Genomic DNA, 15,704 nt, shown 5'->3' with positions numbered 1-15,704 from the left:
GAGCCTTGAATAAATGAAGATGCGGAGCAATCTGATCTCATGTTGACCTCCCGGGGGGACTGAGGAACCAAGACCATGAACTTCGAGGTCATCCAGTCCATGTGTACCAGCCCTGGCTATGGCCTGGAAACACAGTGTGCTTAGTAAAAACATAGATTGCTCCAGTCTACCCAAGACTTGCAGAATTAGAACCTCTGGGAGTGGGTCCAAGACATTGTATGCTTGACAGACCTCTTCAGGAGATTCCTTTGAAGCCAGCCTATCCCTGGCCCCAAGAAGGCATTTAGGACTTGTGGTGTAGTGCACACTCCTTGTTCCACATAGAAGGAAACTGAGGCACAGAGGCATAAAAACGTCCAGGGGCGCCTGGGTGGCACAGCAGTTAAGCGTGTGCCTTCGGCTCAGGGCGTGATCCCGGCGTTCTGGGATCGAGCCCCACATCAGGCTCCTCTGCTATGAGCCTGCTTCTTCCTCTCCCACTTCCCCTGCTTGTGTTCCCTCTCTCGCTGGCTGTCTCTATCTCTGTCAAATAAATAAATAAAATCTTAAAAAAAAAAAAAAAGTTCAAAGAGAAGTGCAAACGAGACCCCGGGTTGGACTTTCTTCTGGCTCTCAAAGCAGAGCTCTTTCCCCTACGCTGTGCTATTTTATTAAAGACCAAATCGAGCCAAGTCAGAACTCGACAGTTTGCTGGGTCCTCAGTTGATCAAGGACATAAAGAAGTTGTAGGGGGAATTACCATTTTCAGTACAAGTTCAGCAGAAGGAACAGAGGAAGGCAGGGGGATGAAGCAAAGCTCCTTTTCACTCACAAATGCCGTTGTTAGGAGGAAAGAAATTGGATGCAGTTGATTTCAAGGTCAACATCTTCGCGAGGCATTAGCCGATTTGTTTTCTCTCTCATGGTCACGCTCTTCACAGGTTCGAATCAGTAGGCAGGCCGACAGTCTGGGCATAAAGGCGAAGGACAAAGACTGGATTCTCATGATTCCCCTCACAATAGCATTTCTATTCCACCAACCGTACGAATGATATTTTTTCATTAATAAAGTTGGAATTGGATCTGTGTCATTCTAACATCTAACCGCTCCCCTTCAGAAAGGTCAACCAAAGAAGAACAAAGAGGGTCGCCAAGCTTTAAGAGAGCTACAACCATGGTAAAGCAAACAGAGGGAAAAAGAAGTAAGGTGCCAGCCCCTGAAATAGAACATGGAGCCAGTCCTACGATGGGTCCTTGTGACCGGATAACCAAGGGAGCTGGGTGACCACGCTGCAGACCACAGTGTTCCTCTGACACGGAGCCAGGCAGCGGAGAGCTCTCGGTCTCACGGCGGGTAGGATAAATGGCGCACGGGGTGAAGCATCTCTTCTCCTACTACAATCAGGTCATTGACGAAAGGTACCAATACCCTTTGGCAAGAGCCTCCGGGCACGTGCAGCCTGTTGAACCCTGGAATGCTCAGCAGCACAGCGGCGGGGGGGGGGGGTGGGGGGTGGGGGGGGGTGGGGGGGTGGGGGGGTGGCAGACGTGGAATGTGCAACCAGATAGCACTGGGAAAAGTTTTCAATCAACAATAATCATGCCTCAGACAAACCTCGCCGGCCGTGATCCTGCACCGGGCAGCGCTTTTCCGTAGCTGGCAGTTGTTACTAGCTACGCAGGCTTGGGCAAGATACGGGAACTCTCTGAGTTTCAGGTTCCTCCTCTTTCAGTAATTTTGCCCAAGTTTACGTACCTCAGTAGATTTAGGTTTTTTAAGATACTTTTAAAAAAGGTTTTGTGTATTTTTTTGAGAGGGGGGCGGGGAGAGAAAGCGTGAGCAGGGCAGAAGGGCAGAGGGAGAGGGAGGAGCAGACTCCTAGCTGAGCAGGGAGCCTGACACGGGGCTTGATCCCAGGACCCTGGGATCATGACCTGAGCGGAAGGCAGACGCTTAACCAGCGGAGCCACCCAGGCGCCCCATCAGTAGATTTCTTTTGAAGTTCAAAAGTGATAATAAATGTGAGTGTTTGGTGCACTCTCAGCTGCTTACATCGTGCTCATAATCATCCTCATCGACAGTAATAGGTAGAATCTCCTTTCCAGAAACTGCACGCACCAAAGCAGCCAACGGTTAGGGTTCCATTCCAGATGGATCTCTTCCCATCGTGGCGTGAAGTAGCAGATCATTCACTCTCCAGCACTGATCTTTCTGTAGCAAGTGTGTGCGAGCACTTGCCACGTTTTCCAAAGGCTGTAGAGCTCAGAGGATAAGAGCTTGGGCTCTGCGGTAGGTCACCCTGGCTCTGAGATTTGCTTTCTCCTCGCCTAGCTAGTGACTTGAGAAAGTCACCTGACCTCTCTAGGCCGCAGGATTCTCACTGTGCCGTGAGGACAACGATGGAATTTACTGCAGAGTGTTTTTGAGATCGAACGTGGAAGTCCTTCGCACTGCGTCTGGCATGTAGTATATAGCTAAGTGCTTGGTATTTGGTGTCCGTTTATTATTATCATTCTTGTTGTTAATACTTCTGAGGTTTCTTGGTGAAATGAGGACTTTGCCACTTTCCTTAATCAAGATTTATTGATCAGCTGGGTGTAGGAAGAGCCGTGCCAGACATTGCCCTTCAGAGAGGAGTCACGGGGGAAGGATTAGGGATGGGGTCTTAACCTATGCCTCACTGAGACCCTCAGATATTGGCACTTGAGAGCAGAAGCCTGTGGTGACAACTCTGGACTCTCACATGATGACATTTTGTGGGTGGGGAATCCTTGGAGGCAGTGGAAGCTTGAGGCCAAGTTTGGAACTCAGTGAGTCTTAGATAATGGGGTTCTGCAGCCCCTGGTTTCCTTCTGTTATCTCACCGGCCTGAAATGTGAAATCATCTTACCCTTCCTTCTGCTTTAGAAAGCACATTGGGTGCTAAAACACTTCTCTCTCTGTTCCCTTTCAAAATTAAAAAAAAAAAAAAAAAAGGTCCTCACCCAATTTTGCCCCAGGTGCTAGGGAACGTCTGACTCATGTATGTAATGATTGATTGATTGACGTATATAGTGTTCTTTTCGATCATTGCACATATTACAAACATTCAGTGGTCTCCACAATTTAAAGGAAGTCTGTGAACTCAATAAATGTGCGTTTCTATTTTCAGAAGCCTTTTTGAAATTCCAGATCTGCGTCTGTCAGGCAAGTTTAGAAAGTATGGGTTCTAGTCATTTCCTTCGTTACTCATTGCTGTGAAATCTTGAGTCAGTGAAACTGTCTCTAGATTTTAATTTTTCTCTTGATGATGGGGGAAAAAGGGGGTATCCGAGGAGATAGTTTCTAATTCTTTTCAAATCTAAAATACTCCGATGGATTTGGGGATGTTTTTTCTTTCCTTTGGACTTTTTAAGACCATACCACCAGTGGTCCAGAAGGGGGCAGCATAAGCCAGATGCTGCCGCGAGAGACCCGTGGAAGGCTTGCTGTTGTCACTTTCCAAAATTCTAGGATTGCGTTAAGGTTGTATCATTGAGTTGACTTATTTCAGAACTAAATTTGTTTTAAAAGTAGAGACAGATGAGTCCTTGTGTCTATGAATTTAATGATGAGTCAAAATATGTAATATCAGTTTTAAAATGTACCCACTGAGAAGATAGAGTGCTTTTATTTCCTGTTGATTTCTGGCGTGAAGCCCACTGGCTAGAGTTTGTATTTTCAAATAGGATTTTAATATGCTCTTTTTCTTTTCGCTCAGAGTGTTCATAATCATGATTTTTTGAGTCATTCAGAGTCGGGTTCAAATTTCCTCTTGTTATGTGTGTTACCTTGGGTGAGCGATTGAAACTCTTTCAGCCTCAGTTTAAACATCTGTAGAATGGATTGTATAAGCATTAAATGAGATCCTTTACATGAAGTGCTTGTCACTGTGCCAGGCACGCTGTAGGGCTCAATAAATGGATTTTGACAGGGAGTACCAAGTAATTCCGAAGGCAGTTTCTGCCCGATGGGATGGGAACAGGGGTGATATTCAAAATGGATCTTAAAGGATTTCCTTATCTAAAAACTCAGTGCCCTTCCAGATCTGCACAGAGCACGCAGTTTTATTTCAGTTGGTGGGTTTGGGTCTACTACCTTTTCATAACCACCTTGAAGGGGAAGTCTCAGGGTCCGAAGGCGGGAAGGTTTTAAGATTAAAATTATGCTCCGATAACTACGCCAGAAGTCAGCAAACTTTTCCTGTAAAGGGCCAAATGTTACCTATTTAAGGCCTTACAAGCCATGCTGTTGTTCTCAACGACTCAGCTTGGCCCTTTTGTGCGAAAGCAGCCGGAGGTAACACGAACAAATGGGTACCACCGTGCTCCAATAAAACGTTATGGATGGACATGGAATATGAATTGCCTGTAGTTTACATGTGTTAGGAGTTATTCTTTTTTTTGTTTTTTTTTCTCAACCATTAAAAAATATAAAAATGATTCTTAGCTCTCAGGCTGAACAAAAATAGGCAGCAGAGTGGATCTGACGTTCAGGCTGTAGTTTGCCAACCCTTGATCTACACCCCCCAGATACAGGACGCGTTCTTTAGAAAGTGCCCATGTGAGTCTGTTTCAACAGGTCTCTTCCAGCACAGGCACGGAATATTGCTTCCTACCCTACTGGACTGTAAGTCCTTTAAAGGTAAAGGGAGTGTTTTTATGTTACTGCTTTCACATTTACACTTTATTTTTTTATGTTCTAAAGTAAGTATATAAAACAGTGTAAAGTGAAATTTCCTTGCATTCCAAACATTCTCTTCAACCCCTCAACCAAAATGACCAAGAAGAAGAAATAATTACTCTCACAGTATGGGCTATATCCTTTCAGATCATTTTCTTTTTCTTCTTCTTTTTAAAAAATACTTATTTTTAGAGAAAGCGAGAGTGAGAGAGGGGCAGAGGGAGAGAGAGAGAGAGAATGCCAAGCAGGTTCCATGCACAGCTTAGAGCCCAACGTGGGGCTGGATCCCAAGACCCTGAGATCATGACCTGAGCCAAAATCAAGAGCCCGACGCTTTAACCAACTGAGTCACCCAGGCACTCCAGATCATTTTTTTCTAATGACATAGTAACGTTTGTCATTATTTTTTACAAAAATTTTAAAACTTTTTACAAAATCATTTTAAAACTTGCTTTAATATTTATTCAACAATTTTTGTCCAATAAATCTTTGTTGCAAAGTCACTATATACCATGCATATATTAGATTGAACCCATATGAAATACTGATATTTAAACCACTTTTTAAAAGCTTTTTGTTTTGAGTCAATTTTAGCCTCAACACAAACTTGCAAAAGTAGCACAGAGAAATCTATATATTCCTCCAGCTTCCACCAAACACCTTACATAACTATCGTGTGTGGTCAAAGCAGGAAATTGACATTGGCATCATACAATTAACAAGTATACAAACTCTACTTGGATTTCCAAAATCTATATCTCCTCAATATCTTTGTACGCCAGTACTCTTATATCTAGGGTGTGTCTTTTACTAATAGCAACACCCAGCTCTTCTTTGGCTATAGGTTAATGGGTTTCTAACAGCAATCTTTGAAGTTTTGCTTAGAAGGTCACTGTGGTATTGCTTCAGAGAAATGATACACACCCCGAGAGTTTGCTCTTGACTCAGGCATCTTGCAAAGGTTCCAGTGATTAACACATGGTATATATTTTACAGTTCAAATTTTCTCATTTGAGAAAATTTAGAAAGTATACAAAATACTGATAAAAAATTGTAACTGCCTATAATATTTCCACTCAAAGTAAGATGTATTTAGTCTTTCAGTATTTTTTAATTTTCTTTGTGCAGCAAGAGGTATGCATGTGTTTGTATGTTCTTAAGTTTTTATACACTCATTTCCTATACTAAGTATAGCTTTGCATCCTTTAAAAAAAATTACTGTGAAATGATCATTTTCTTGGGTCATTCAAATTCTTTGTAAAAAGGCATTCAGAAATACAAAGGATAGAAAGGACATAGGAGATCAGTTGTGTAATACCAGCATTTTCGGTTGAATAAACTGTGGCTCAGATAGAGGAAATGTCGTGCCCAAGGTCACGCAGCCAGGAAATGTGGGATACATAGATACTCAGTGAAGTGAAGGGTGGGGGCGGCCCAGGCGCAGCCTCGTAGCACTCCAAGGTCTGGGGTTAAGTTTTGCAGGAATTCCATGTGCCAGAGTATGCATGCCTACCAAGAACTCAAGAACCTAAAATTAAACCAGCAAGCCAATTTACTAATTTACAATAAGAACTCTGCCAAGAGGGTCCATATTTGGGTATTTTTAAAATGTAAATACATTCTTACCCTGTAGGCAAATCTAATATTAATCAGAAGTATTGGTGAGTCCATAGACCTGAGAAAAGCATACTTAAGTTGAAGATTCTTTTATTGTTATTACATGTTAATTAATTTCTTCTAGATAGATAACATATATATGGTGAAGGTACAAAGTGCACAAAAAAATTTAAGTAAAAGATCAGTCTTCCTTTCATCCCTTGTGCCCATCCCCAGGACTGTGGTTCCCATAGATCTTAATGACCGTGAGCCCATCAGAGACTGTGTCTCTGTATTAAGTTCCCAGGGATGCTGTAAATATTTACCAGAAATGCAGTGATGTGAAACAACACAAATTTATTATCTTATGGTTCTGGAGGTCAGGAGTCCTAAAACTGAGGTGTCAGCGGGGCCATGCTCTCTCTAAAGGCCCCAAAGGAAGGTACTTCCCTGCCTCTTCCAGCTTCTGGTGCCTCCAGGATTCCCTGGCTTGAGGCCACGTCCTTTCAGTCTCTGCCTGTCTTTACATGGCCCTCTTTGTGTATGCCTCTCTGTGTCTTCTCTCCTTATAAGGACACCTGGCATTGGATTTAGGGCCTATCCTAAATCTAGGATGGTTTCATCTCAATATCCCTAAACTAATGACATCTGCAAAGATGCCCTATTTCTAAAGGTTCACAGTTGGAGGTTCTGAGGCAACGAACATTCAAGGAGGACCCTATTCAACCTACCACAGTTCCCCTCTCACAGAATTGCTTTTCTTGCAAGTTTGGGGTGGGGGGCACTCCTTGCCTTTGCCTGAATGTGCTTGTTTAAGAGTTCAGGGTCTTAAGTATGTAAGGGCCAAGATAGCACAGAAGACCCAGAAATGAGTAGTCTTCACTTGCCTACCCCATCCCCTAGCTGTTAGCATCACTGTCTCACAAGAACCAAAATCACCATCCACTTGTGTTTCTTGTTGCTATTCAGTGTCTAGCACTGTCTAATACTGTGGCTTTGGAGTGCTTCCCATCGGGGCTTTTGGCGTTTTCAGAAGAGGAAGAGGAGGAGGAGGAAGAAGAAGAGGAAGAAGAAGAAGAGGAAGAGAAGGAAGAAGAAGAAGAAGACGAAGACGAAGACGAAGAAGAAGAAGAAGGGGGGGAGGGGGAGGGGGAGGAGGAGGAGAAGGAGAAGGAGAAGAAGAAAGAAGAAGAAGAAGAGGAGGAGGAGGAGGAGGGGAGGAGGAAGAGGAAGAGGAGGAGGAGGAGGAAGAGGAGAAAGAAGAAGAAGAGGGGGAAAGGGAGGAGCCAGGAAGTGGAGGAAGAGGAGGAGGAGGAGGAAGTAGTGTTCGGTATCACCGGGCAGTATTTGTGTTTGCAAAATGTCTCTCCCATTAGACAATTCCAATTTAAAATACAGATTAGCTCTGACCAAAGTGACCTAGGCTGGCTTTTCTCTTTGATGGTTTCACTTTCGGTCTTATCCGTCACAAATGATTGTAATACTAGAGGATTTTGACAGAACAGGGGTAGGAGTTTTGAATTCTTACCTGCAATTTCCAGCTCTAGGGAATAATAGCGGAGAGAAAAACAACCATAACTGAGTTGTAGGATATGAAAACATGCTGAATTTTCCCCTCAGAGTTTTATGCTCGTAGGCATTCAACAAGTCAGTTTCCCTGTCGAACAAATAAGCTCTCTTGTACCAAATTATGAGCCTTAGAAAACCTATCACATTTTTTCTTACGCCTCGAGTGCAAGGAAGCTTGGGAGAAACAGTGATCAATTTCAGTAATTATTCACCTCGATTTTTATTACACTCAGGCCTCGTCTATATGCGGCTTTATGTTCTGTTTCTACCAGCAGGTTTTATTGCACATACGATTTCGTGTCCTTTCTAGGCATTTTCTCCTGCCCTGGCTTCTGTGACACTGGTCTCACTTTTTGCTCTCTGCTGTTTGTTTCTTCTGCTGCCTTCTCCCTCGCCTTCTCTGTCCACCTTTCAAGTGCTGGGGTTTCTTAGAATTCCTGCTCTACTCTCTCTGGACATGTGACCCTTGGATTTCTAATACACTCAGAGGGTTTTAACTACTCCCTGGAGACTGATGACTCCTGAACCAGCATCTGCAACTCCAACCTTCCCCTGAGTTTGGTTCAGATGCGAATCCATCAACTGCGTGTGAGGCGAGTAGTGTTTGTGTGTGTCTCTCGGGCGCCTTACTCGATGGCAATGGAGTTGAGCTCGGCATCTTTCTCCCCCGGACTGACCCTTCTCCTTCTGCTGTGCCCCATCTTGGTGGACAGTGGGGCAATGGCCCAGAGTCTCAGGAAGGACTCTGCGAGTTATCTAAGACTTGTTTCTTTCTTACCCCCACGCTCAGTGTCCACATCCTCTTGATCTCCCAGCTAAGCATTTCTAGAATCTGCCTCTCTCCCTTCATTTCCATGAACTCTGAATTTCACACCTGGGACCAGATGATAATTGATCATCTCATCTTGGCTATTTCCTATCCTCTTACCTGGACCATAGCATGCTTAAAATGTTTCTGGGGTTTCCTACTGCTCACAGCATTAAACAGATACTTACCAGCATGAAACAAAGGCCTTCCCTGACTGGTTCCTGCCCATCTCTGTGGTCATTCCCTGCCATCCCCCCACCCCCATTTTCTGCTTTCATGGCAGCCTGCCATTCCACACAGAACCACACTGTTTCATGCTTCCGTGGCTTTGCTGATGCTGCTTTACCTAAAACACCTCTAGTGTCTTTTTTTGCTAATTCTTACACAACCTGAACTCAGCTCAGATGTTATTCATTCAACAAACACTTATTGAGCACCAAGTGTGTGCCAGGCAGTGTTAGGGTCCCCCTCTTGAACAAGCAGAGAGGGACACTGTCCTCATGGAGTTTAATTCTAGCAGCTCTCACTCAGCTACAATGTTGGGCTCCCTGCCTCTCCCTCTGCCTGCCCTCCCCCACACCGTCTCACATCCCATCGTTACCGTGGCCTGTGAGGCCGAAATGACCTCTGGTCTTCCTTCTCTAACGTACTGTGAATTTTGTGGCGGGGATGGGGGGCCTGCTGTCTTCATCTTAGTATTCTTAGTGCCTGGAACAGTGCTTAGCATGGTATGTCTCTCTGTTGAACTCAACTATCAGTTATAAATAAATGAGTCTGTGTCTCAGCTTAAATTTTACATTCTCAAGGACACTTACCCTTGATCCTCCAGAACAGGTCAACCATCCTCGTGATATGTCCCTGTACATATCTAGTTATTGTACTATTATTGTCCTATGTATTCCCAGTACGTTGCACAATTGCACTCTTTATTCCTAGAATGTTGCACAATTGTAACATGATTTCTTTCAACTCTTCACCTTATTTGCTTAAATTTGGTTTTCCGCACTAAGTTGTAATTTTGTCGACAAGGTTGGTGGTACAGCTAGCTGAGTACATGGCCTATGATAAGTGCTTAAGAAATATTTGTTAACTGATAGAGACGTTTTCTTGCTGGATAAAAATCCTGGACACATTGCTGGCGTCTGCTGAAAATTTACACCCAATCACCTGTTGGCCTAGTGCCCCGTTCTACCCACCTATAAAATGGAGCTGTTCTTGTGGGATAGTGTTGGATAGCAGATGAGCTTCAGATAAAACCACCTCAAGACAAATGTGTGGTAAATAAACAAAAAAGGAAAGATGGCATTGAAAGATTAAACACATCAACTAAAATTCCAGATGAGCTTTGAAATGTCTATTGCAGGGTGTGGTATTTTATTCCCTCACAGGAAATATACACATTTTTCCCCCTTTTTTCCTTCCCAGCAACGGAGACACAAATGCCTGTGCAAAATGGAGTTGAATCAGAACAGGTAAAATTTTTGTGAAGTATTTGAAGTGTATGACTTCGATTTTAAAATCCACAATAGAGGTTTGCAGAAATGAGCTGGGGAGGAAGATATATCTGAGCAGAAACCGGGGGAAATAGCTAAGCAGTTTGTGGACTGGCGCCTTGTGCCTGTGGCAGAAATAACGTTCCTATCGTTACCTCTCTCTGTGCAGACGCTTTGAAAAACAAAAAGAAATAAAAAGTATGAAAACATGGAAAAATCATTATGTGTGCCCTCTGTATGGCCCAGGATCAGTGACATCCTGCGGGATCGACACTTGCCATCAGCATCCTTCTTATTTGCTGAGTGTACCCTTCATTAATTTTTATTATCACAAAAGTGATTCGAGCTGCTTTAAATAAAAACTGCAGGCAGTATCGACACCTGTCAGGGAAACGTGAACAACCCTCATTTCTTCTCTCTTCCTTCCCTTCTCCTTCCTCGGGGGGGGGGGGGCAGGGGGATTGTCGCCCCTCCTTGCTGCTGTGTCGGAGAAAGGGCCAGGAAGGTGAGGACAGGGACATGGCCCGGGCAGCGGCGGTGGCATAGCCCCCCCCCCAGAACTCAGAGCTGGCTGGAGAGAAGCGTTCCTCAAACGATTTGGTGTCAGGACCCCTTTATATTCATAAACATTAGAACAGAAATTAAAAATGATGTTTATTAATTCATTTAAAAGCAAGAATAACAAAACAAACCCATGACCTGTTGACATAAATAACATTTTATGAAAAATAACTATATTTTCCCAAATGAAAAAATACTAGAAAAATGGTATTAGTGGCATTGTGTTACATTTCTGCAAATCTCGTGAATGTCTGGCTGATGGGGAAGCAGAGAGATGCTCTTCTCTGCTTACGTATTCTAGCATCGGAAGGATGACATCAGCCTGCCACTTGCCATGTCACCTCGGGGAAAACCCCACTGTCCATCTCATGAGAATGACCGGGAAAATGGCAAATAGTGTCTCGTGAAAATCACTTTGATCTCATGGGTCCCCTGGCTACACTTTGAGAACCGGTGCTATAGAAAATTTGAAATTGAGTTCCATTTTCTCTTGACTCTTATTGCCTCCGGAGGTCTAAATCAGCTGTAAGGAGAGCTGCCCGGGGCTGGGCAGAAGATCTCCTATCTTCAGGCCCCTAAACCCCGCAGCCCATATGCCTGATGTCGAAGACAGGAAAATTGTGTGGTCTGCGTAAATGTTCTAGGTTTTCAGAGATATTTTTTTAAAAATTCTGATTTGTAAGGCTGCTTTGTCTTGACCTTGAGCCCTGTCAGGCAAAGTGGGGGGAGAAGCAGTGAAGCTGCTTGGCGAGTGGAAGGTGTGATTGGGACAGGAGACTCATGCGGGGGTGATGTTCAGGAAGGACTGGCCCGATCACCTTCCCTGTGTCTCACCAGGTGAAAATGGCCATCAACTCCGACCTGCTAATGATCGTCGCTCCCTCTCTGGGATTCGTGCTGTTGGCATTGCTTGTGGCGTTTTTCCTTCGAGGTAAGGAGGGCAGGCCCGGGTGGGATGGTTCCCTTCAGAGCTGTGGAGACTCCAGGAGGATCTGGGAGTGGACTGATTCCACTTCCTGCCCCTGTCTCCTTCACCCAGAGTCCCACTTCCATCCCGACTCCATTCTGGTCAAGGAGGTAACAGGGAAACTCATTCGCCCTCGGATGCTAAAGCCTTCACGTATCATCTTCTGGATGAGGAGTTTATATTTTGGAAAAGAAAAACAAGAACACCTTTATTTACTGGAAACTCAATCTCTGTCAGTGCTGTTGTTATACTCCTGATGTGTCTAACTCCTTTCATTCTCACGACTGCCTTAAGTGCAAAGTGCCATTATTATCATTGTCTTGGGGAGAGGGAAACCCTGGCCCAGCCTCCTCCTCTGGCTAGGACTGCCCCAGGAAGAAAGATCTCAGGCTTCTTCTTCCCTTAAAGCAAGCTTTGTTTACCTGGGCTCCGCAGATAGACCTCAGGGGAAAGCGAATCCCTCGAAATCCTTTGCAAATGTACTTGAATGTTCTTATCTGCACTTCTCAGGGGGTGGGGTCCATAGTTGTTACCAGATTCCCCAGCTGATCTGTGACCTTACACCTCCCCACCACCACTCCTCATCTCCAAAAAATAGTTTTAACACACTGCAGAAAGGAGTCATGGAACAGGGTCTATAGTTGTCATGCAAAGTAGAGGCATGTGACATCTGGTCCTGTTTAAAATGGGGAGAAATTGTTCTGTAGTCATTAACAGAAACTGTTTTGAGGTGGTAAATGAGGAGCTAAGACTGCTAACCCTCTTGGCCCATTTGAGCGACAGTAGTGAAACTTGCATATTTCAATACCTGTCCCTAATGAACACTGACAAAGGAAAATTGGAACTAAGTGGGAAGTCTGCCATTAGCCTTCCTACAAAACCCTCTTAAAAGCAGAGGTCACTGGTCCTCATACAGTTTTGGAATTTCTGAGTATGTCTCATAAGGAAGTATTTTAAAACTCAAGTGAGTGCTTGAATTCTGGGTGGGCAAATGACTGAAGAATGAAGCAGTTTAACGCTATTGCCCACAACATGGGAACAGGTGTGTAATTGATGGGCACTGCCTTGGGGCCCAATTTTCCCACTTGACATGGGAAAAAGAATGGCTTTCTCTGCCAAAACCAGTCCCTAAAGTCTTACCTTTGGTCCAACTGTGCTCTTGGTAAGGTAGCTTTGGGCTTTCACCACATTTCACCTGTTCTAGCACAGCTGCTCTGCTTATTCCATGGCCTTGTCTTTTCAGGGAAAGTCATGAAAACCGGTTGGTTCCTGAAACACACAAGGTAATTCATCTTGCATGACTGATTGTTGTAAAGATTGTACAAGCTGTTACAAATGATTAGATACTACTCAGTGGTTTAATGACTTGTGCTCGTGTTCTGATTAAATACAGGGTTGGAGAATGGTGGCATTAGAGGTGAAAAAGATGTGGGATTTAACTCACATTAACCTCTGTCTTGGTTAACACTGTGTTATGTTTGTCTGAAATACAAATACAAAGGCAGGTTGCATTAATAGAAGCATGGCATGCAAAAGAAAGAAGGTGATATGTCTCTGTCCTCTGTGCTCAGAATTCTTTGTTCAACTCTGGGCAATTCATTTTATTTTTTTTAATTTTATTTATTTATTAAGATTTTATTTGTGTGTGTGTGAGAGAGAAAGAGAGAGCAAGCGCAGAACAAGCAGGGGAAGCATCAGGCAGAGGGAAATGCAGGCTCCCTGCTGAGCAAGGAGCCTGATGTGGGACTTGATCCCAGGACTCTGGGATCATGACCTGAGCCAAAGGCAGACAGACACTCAACTGACTGAGCCACCCAGGTGTCCCTGGGCAATTCATTTTAAAAGGACATTGTTAAACAGGAGTTTATGGAGAGGAGAGTTGGCAGAATGAAAAATGAGAAACATGTAGAATATCATTCCTGGGATTTGGTTCCTCCGTCCAATATTAGACCATCAGAGCAGTTTTTTGTTTTGTTTTGTTTTGTTTTAAATAGTTTGAAGAGTCTTTGGAAAGAGGTTTTGGATATCCGTCCTGTTCTATAGCTTTTTGGGAAAGAAATGAAAAGATTGGGTGTAAACTGTGATGAAGACCGTGCCTTCACTTAATTGCATCAATACCAAAATATCTATTAGCAAATAAATATTAACAAGTAGGGGAACTGAGACTCAGCAAGACAGCTTTCCAAGGTCATACACACATTTCAATCTTGAGTTTATATTTTGCTAATATAGAAACATTTAATTCCCTTATTGGACTAGACTGGCAAAAGCCCTTTATCTCCTACAGAGTCTGTTTTCCCATCTGTGAATGGAGAGGCTTAGGCAGGATGGGGTGTGAGCCCTTTTCACTCTAACAGCCGTGGTTAGTTGTGCTGTGAGTTAGCAACATCCGGTTCTTTCTGGTCCTGGTGGTTTCCATTCTCAGCCTCTCTTTTCTCCTTACAGGCTAGACAATGTTGGAGAAAGTAAAAACAACTTTGATGATATGCAGCATGGAAGAGAAGACGAAGACGGTCTTTTCACGCTCTAGTGTGCCACTTTCTCCCAGGATTGAGGACAGGGGCATGATGCGGGAATTCTCAAAATAAGTCTTAGAATGTGTTGTGTTGTTTTGTCTTGTTTTGTTTTGTTTTTAAAGCCCCCCATCTATTCCATTGGTGTCACAATCCAATCTTGCTTTAATTTCACAAGTGAAAGTACTTTAGAGACTTTAGCACCTTCTCTGCCAGGTGCTTTCATCTCCCGGGTAGCATCACTCTAAGTGACCTTCCAGACCGCGCTTGAATAATTTCAGTGATGGTGAGCTCACTGCCACATCTAAAGGAGATCATTCCATCTCAGGGCGGTTCTGAGACTTAGAAATATTTAAAACAAAGTCTGTATCCAGATAGCATCTGCCTGTGGGTTGTAGCTGAACTCATTGTGTTTACACAGAACGTGTGTAATCTCTCTTCTCTCTGGCAGCGCTCCAGATACTGGAAGGAAGGCCTCATGTCTCTCCAAATTGCCTTGCTTCTGGGACACCGTTTCTGGTCCCTTCTCAACCCTAGTTGCCTTTGCCTCCTATGCATTTGTATCTCTCTCTATATGCCCAACTTTCAGAGTGCGCTGCTCCCCCTCCAGGGATGGTAGGAGCAACCCTGGGTCTGGGTCTCATCAATAATGCCAGAAGCGATGGAAAACAGCACCATAATTTTGGCTCACATTTTCTTTTTTGAGAAAAGATTCTCCCTTAACCAGGGCTCTGTGGGGGCGAGCATGGTGGCTGAGAGTCAGGAGTTTCCTGCAGCAGGAGGCAAAGGTCCAGGTGGAGGTGGGTGTCAGAGACCTTTCCTTTAAGCGGGCATTTACCTGGACTCCCCGTCTTCAGTCCTTCCCATCTCCGATTTGTTCTCCACGCTGTGGCAGAGATCTCCTTTTCTAAATGCAGATCAGAGAGTCCTGTCTCCCAACTTCTACCCATGCTGTGGAAGAAGCACTTAGGCTCTGCCTGAGGCCAGGCAGCTGCCCCAGATGAGTGAGGCAAGGGAAATGCCGAGGCTGTTCTAAGTGTGACGTGTCTGTGTCCACTTGAAGGCCTTAACACTCCAACTTAGTTAGAATAACGTCCTGGGCAAGCAACACGTGGCCATGGGCTGGAACAAGGCAACCAGTCTGAGACACCAGAGTGCAGGAGGTAGACTGTGGGTTTTACCGAGTAAGGAATAAATATAAAGTTCTTCTGCTGAGCCTTCCTGGTCAGAGGAGATTATTGGTCTGGTTATTCCTTTCTTTCCCTCTCCATGCAACCAGGATGAATTTGTAGTCACCTACAAATAACTTCCTATTATCTAGGACCCAGAAGAGAGGATTGTTTCCCTTAGCTTAACGATCTAAATGAGATGAAACACACATGGGAAATGCAACAGGATGGAACCAGCGTTGATTTTCCATTTGCACAAGGAAGGACTTTGATGGAGACGTGGTTCTTACAGCTGATTTTTACATGGTGGGTCCACGATCCAACCTTGAGGATTTAGAACAACCCAA

The 15,704-nt window shown here is 44.2% G+C and overlaps 1 protein-coding gene across 3 annotated transcripts in view; it reads left to right on the top strand.

The window, feature by feature from the left end:
• The window catches only part of TIMD4 (T cell immunoglobulin and mucin domain containing 4), a 33,318-nt gene extending 17,917 nt beyond the window's left edge, over positions 1-15,401 (top strand). For 2 of the 3 annotated variants that reach the window (XM_026510851.4, XM_057312283.1), the window contains 4 exons: positions 10,080-10,126; positions 11,546-11,639; positions 12,919-12,958; positions 14,121-15,401. In XM_026510851.4, the coding sequence (XP_026366636.2) occupies positions 10,080-10,126; positions 11,546-11,639; positions 12,919-12,958; positions 14,121-14,205 (266 nt within the window). In that variant the 3' untranslated portion in view covers positions 14,206-15,401. The remainder of the gene's footprint in view (positions 1-10,079; positions 10,127-11,545; positions 11,640-12,918; positions 12,959-14,120) is intronic. The other variant, XM_057312284.1, reaches the window with a different exon arrangement.
• Positions 15,402-15,704: the final 303 nt, after the last annotated feature.

This window comes from Ursus arctos, unplaced genomic scaffold (genome assembly GCF_023065955.2).
Source record: "Ursus arctos isolate Adak ecotype North America unplaced genomic scaffold, UrsArc2.0 scaffold_15, whole genome shotgun sequence".
NCBI lineage: Eukaryota > Metazoa > Chordata > Mammalia > Carnivora > Ursidae > Ursus > Ursus arctos.
The sequence above is the reverse complement of the archived record's forward strand: the minus strand, read 5'-3'. Positions and strand labels throughout refer to the sequence as shown.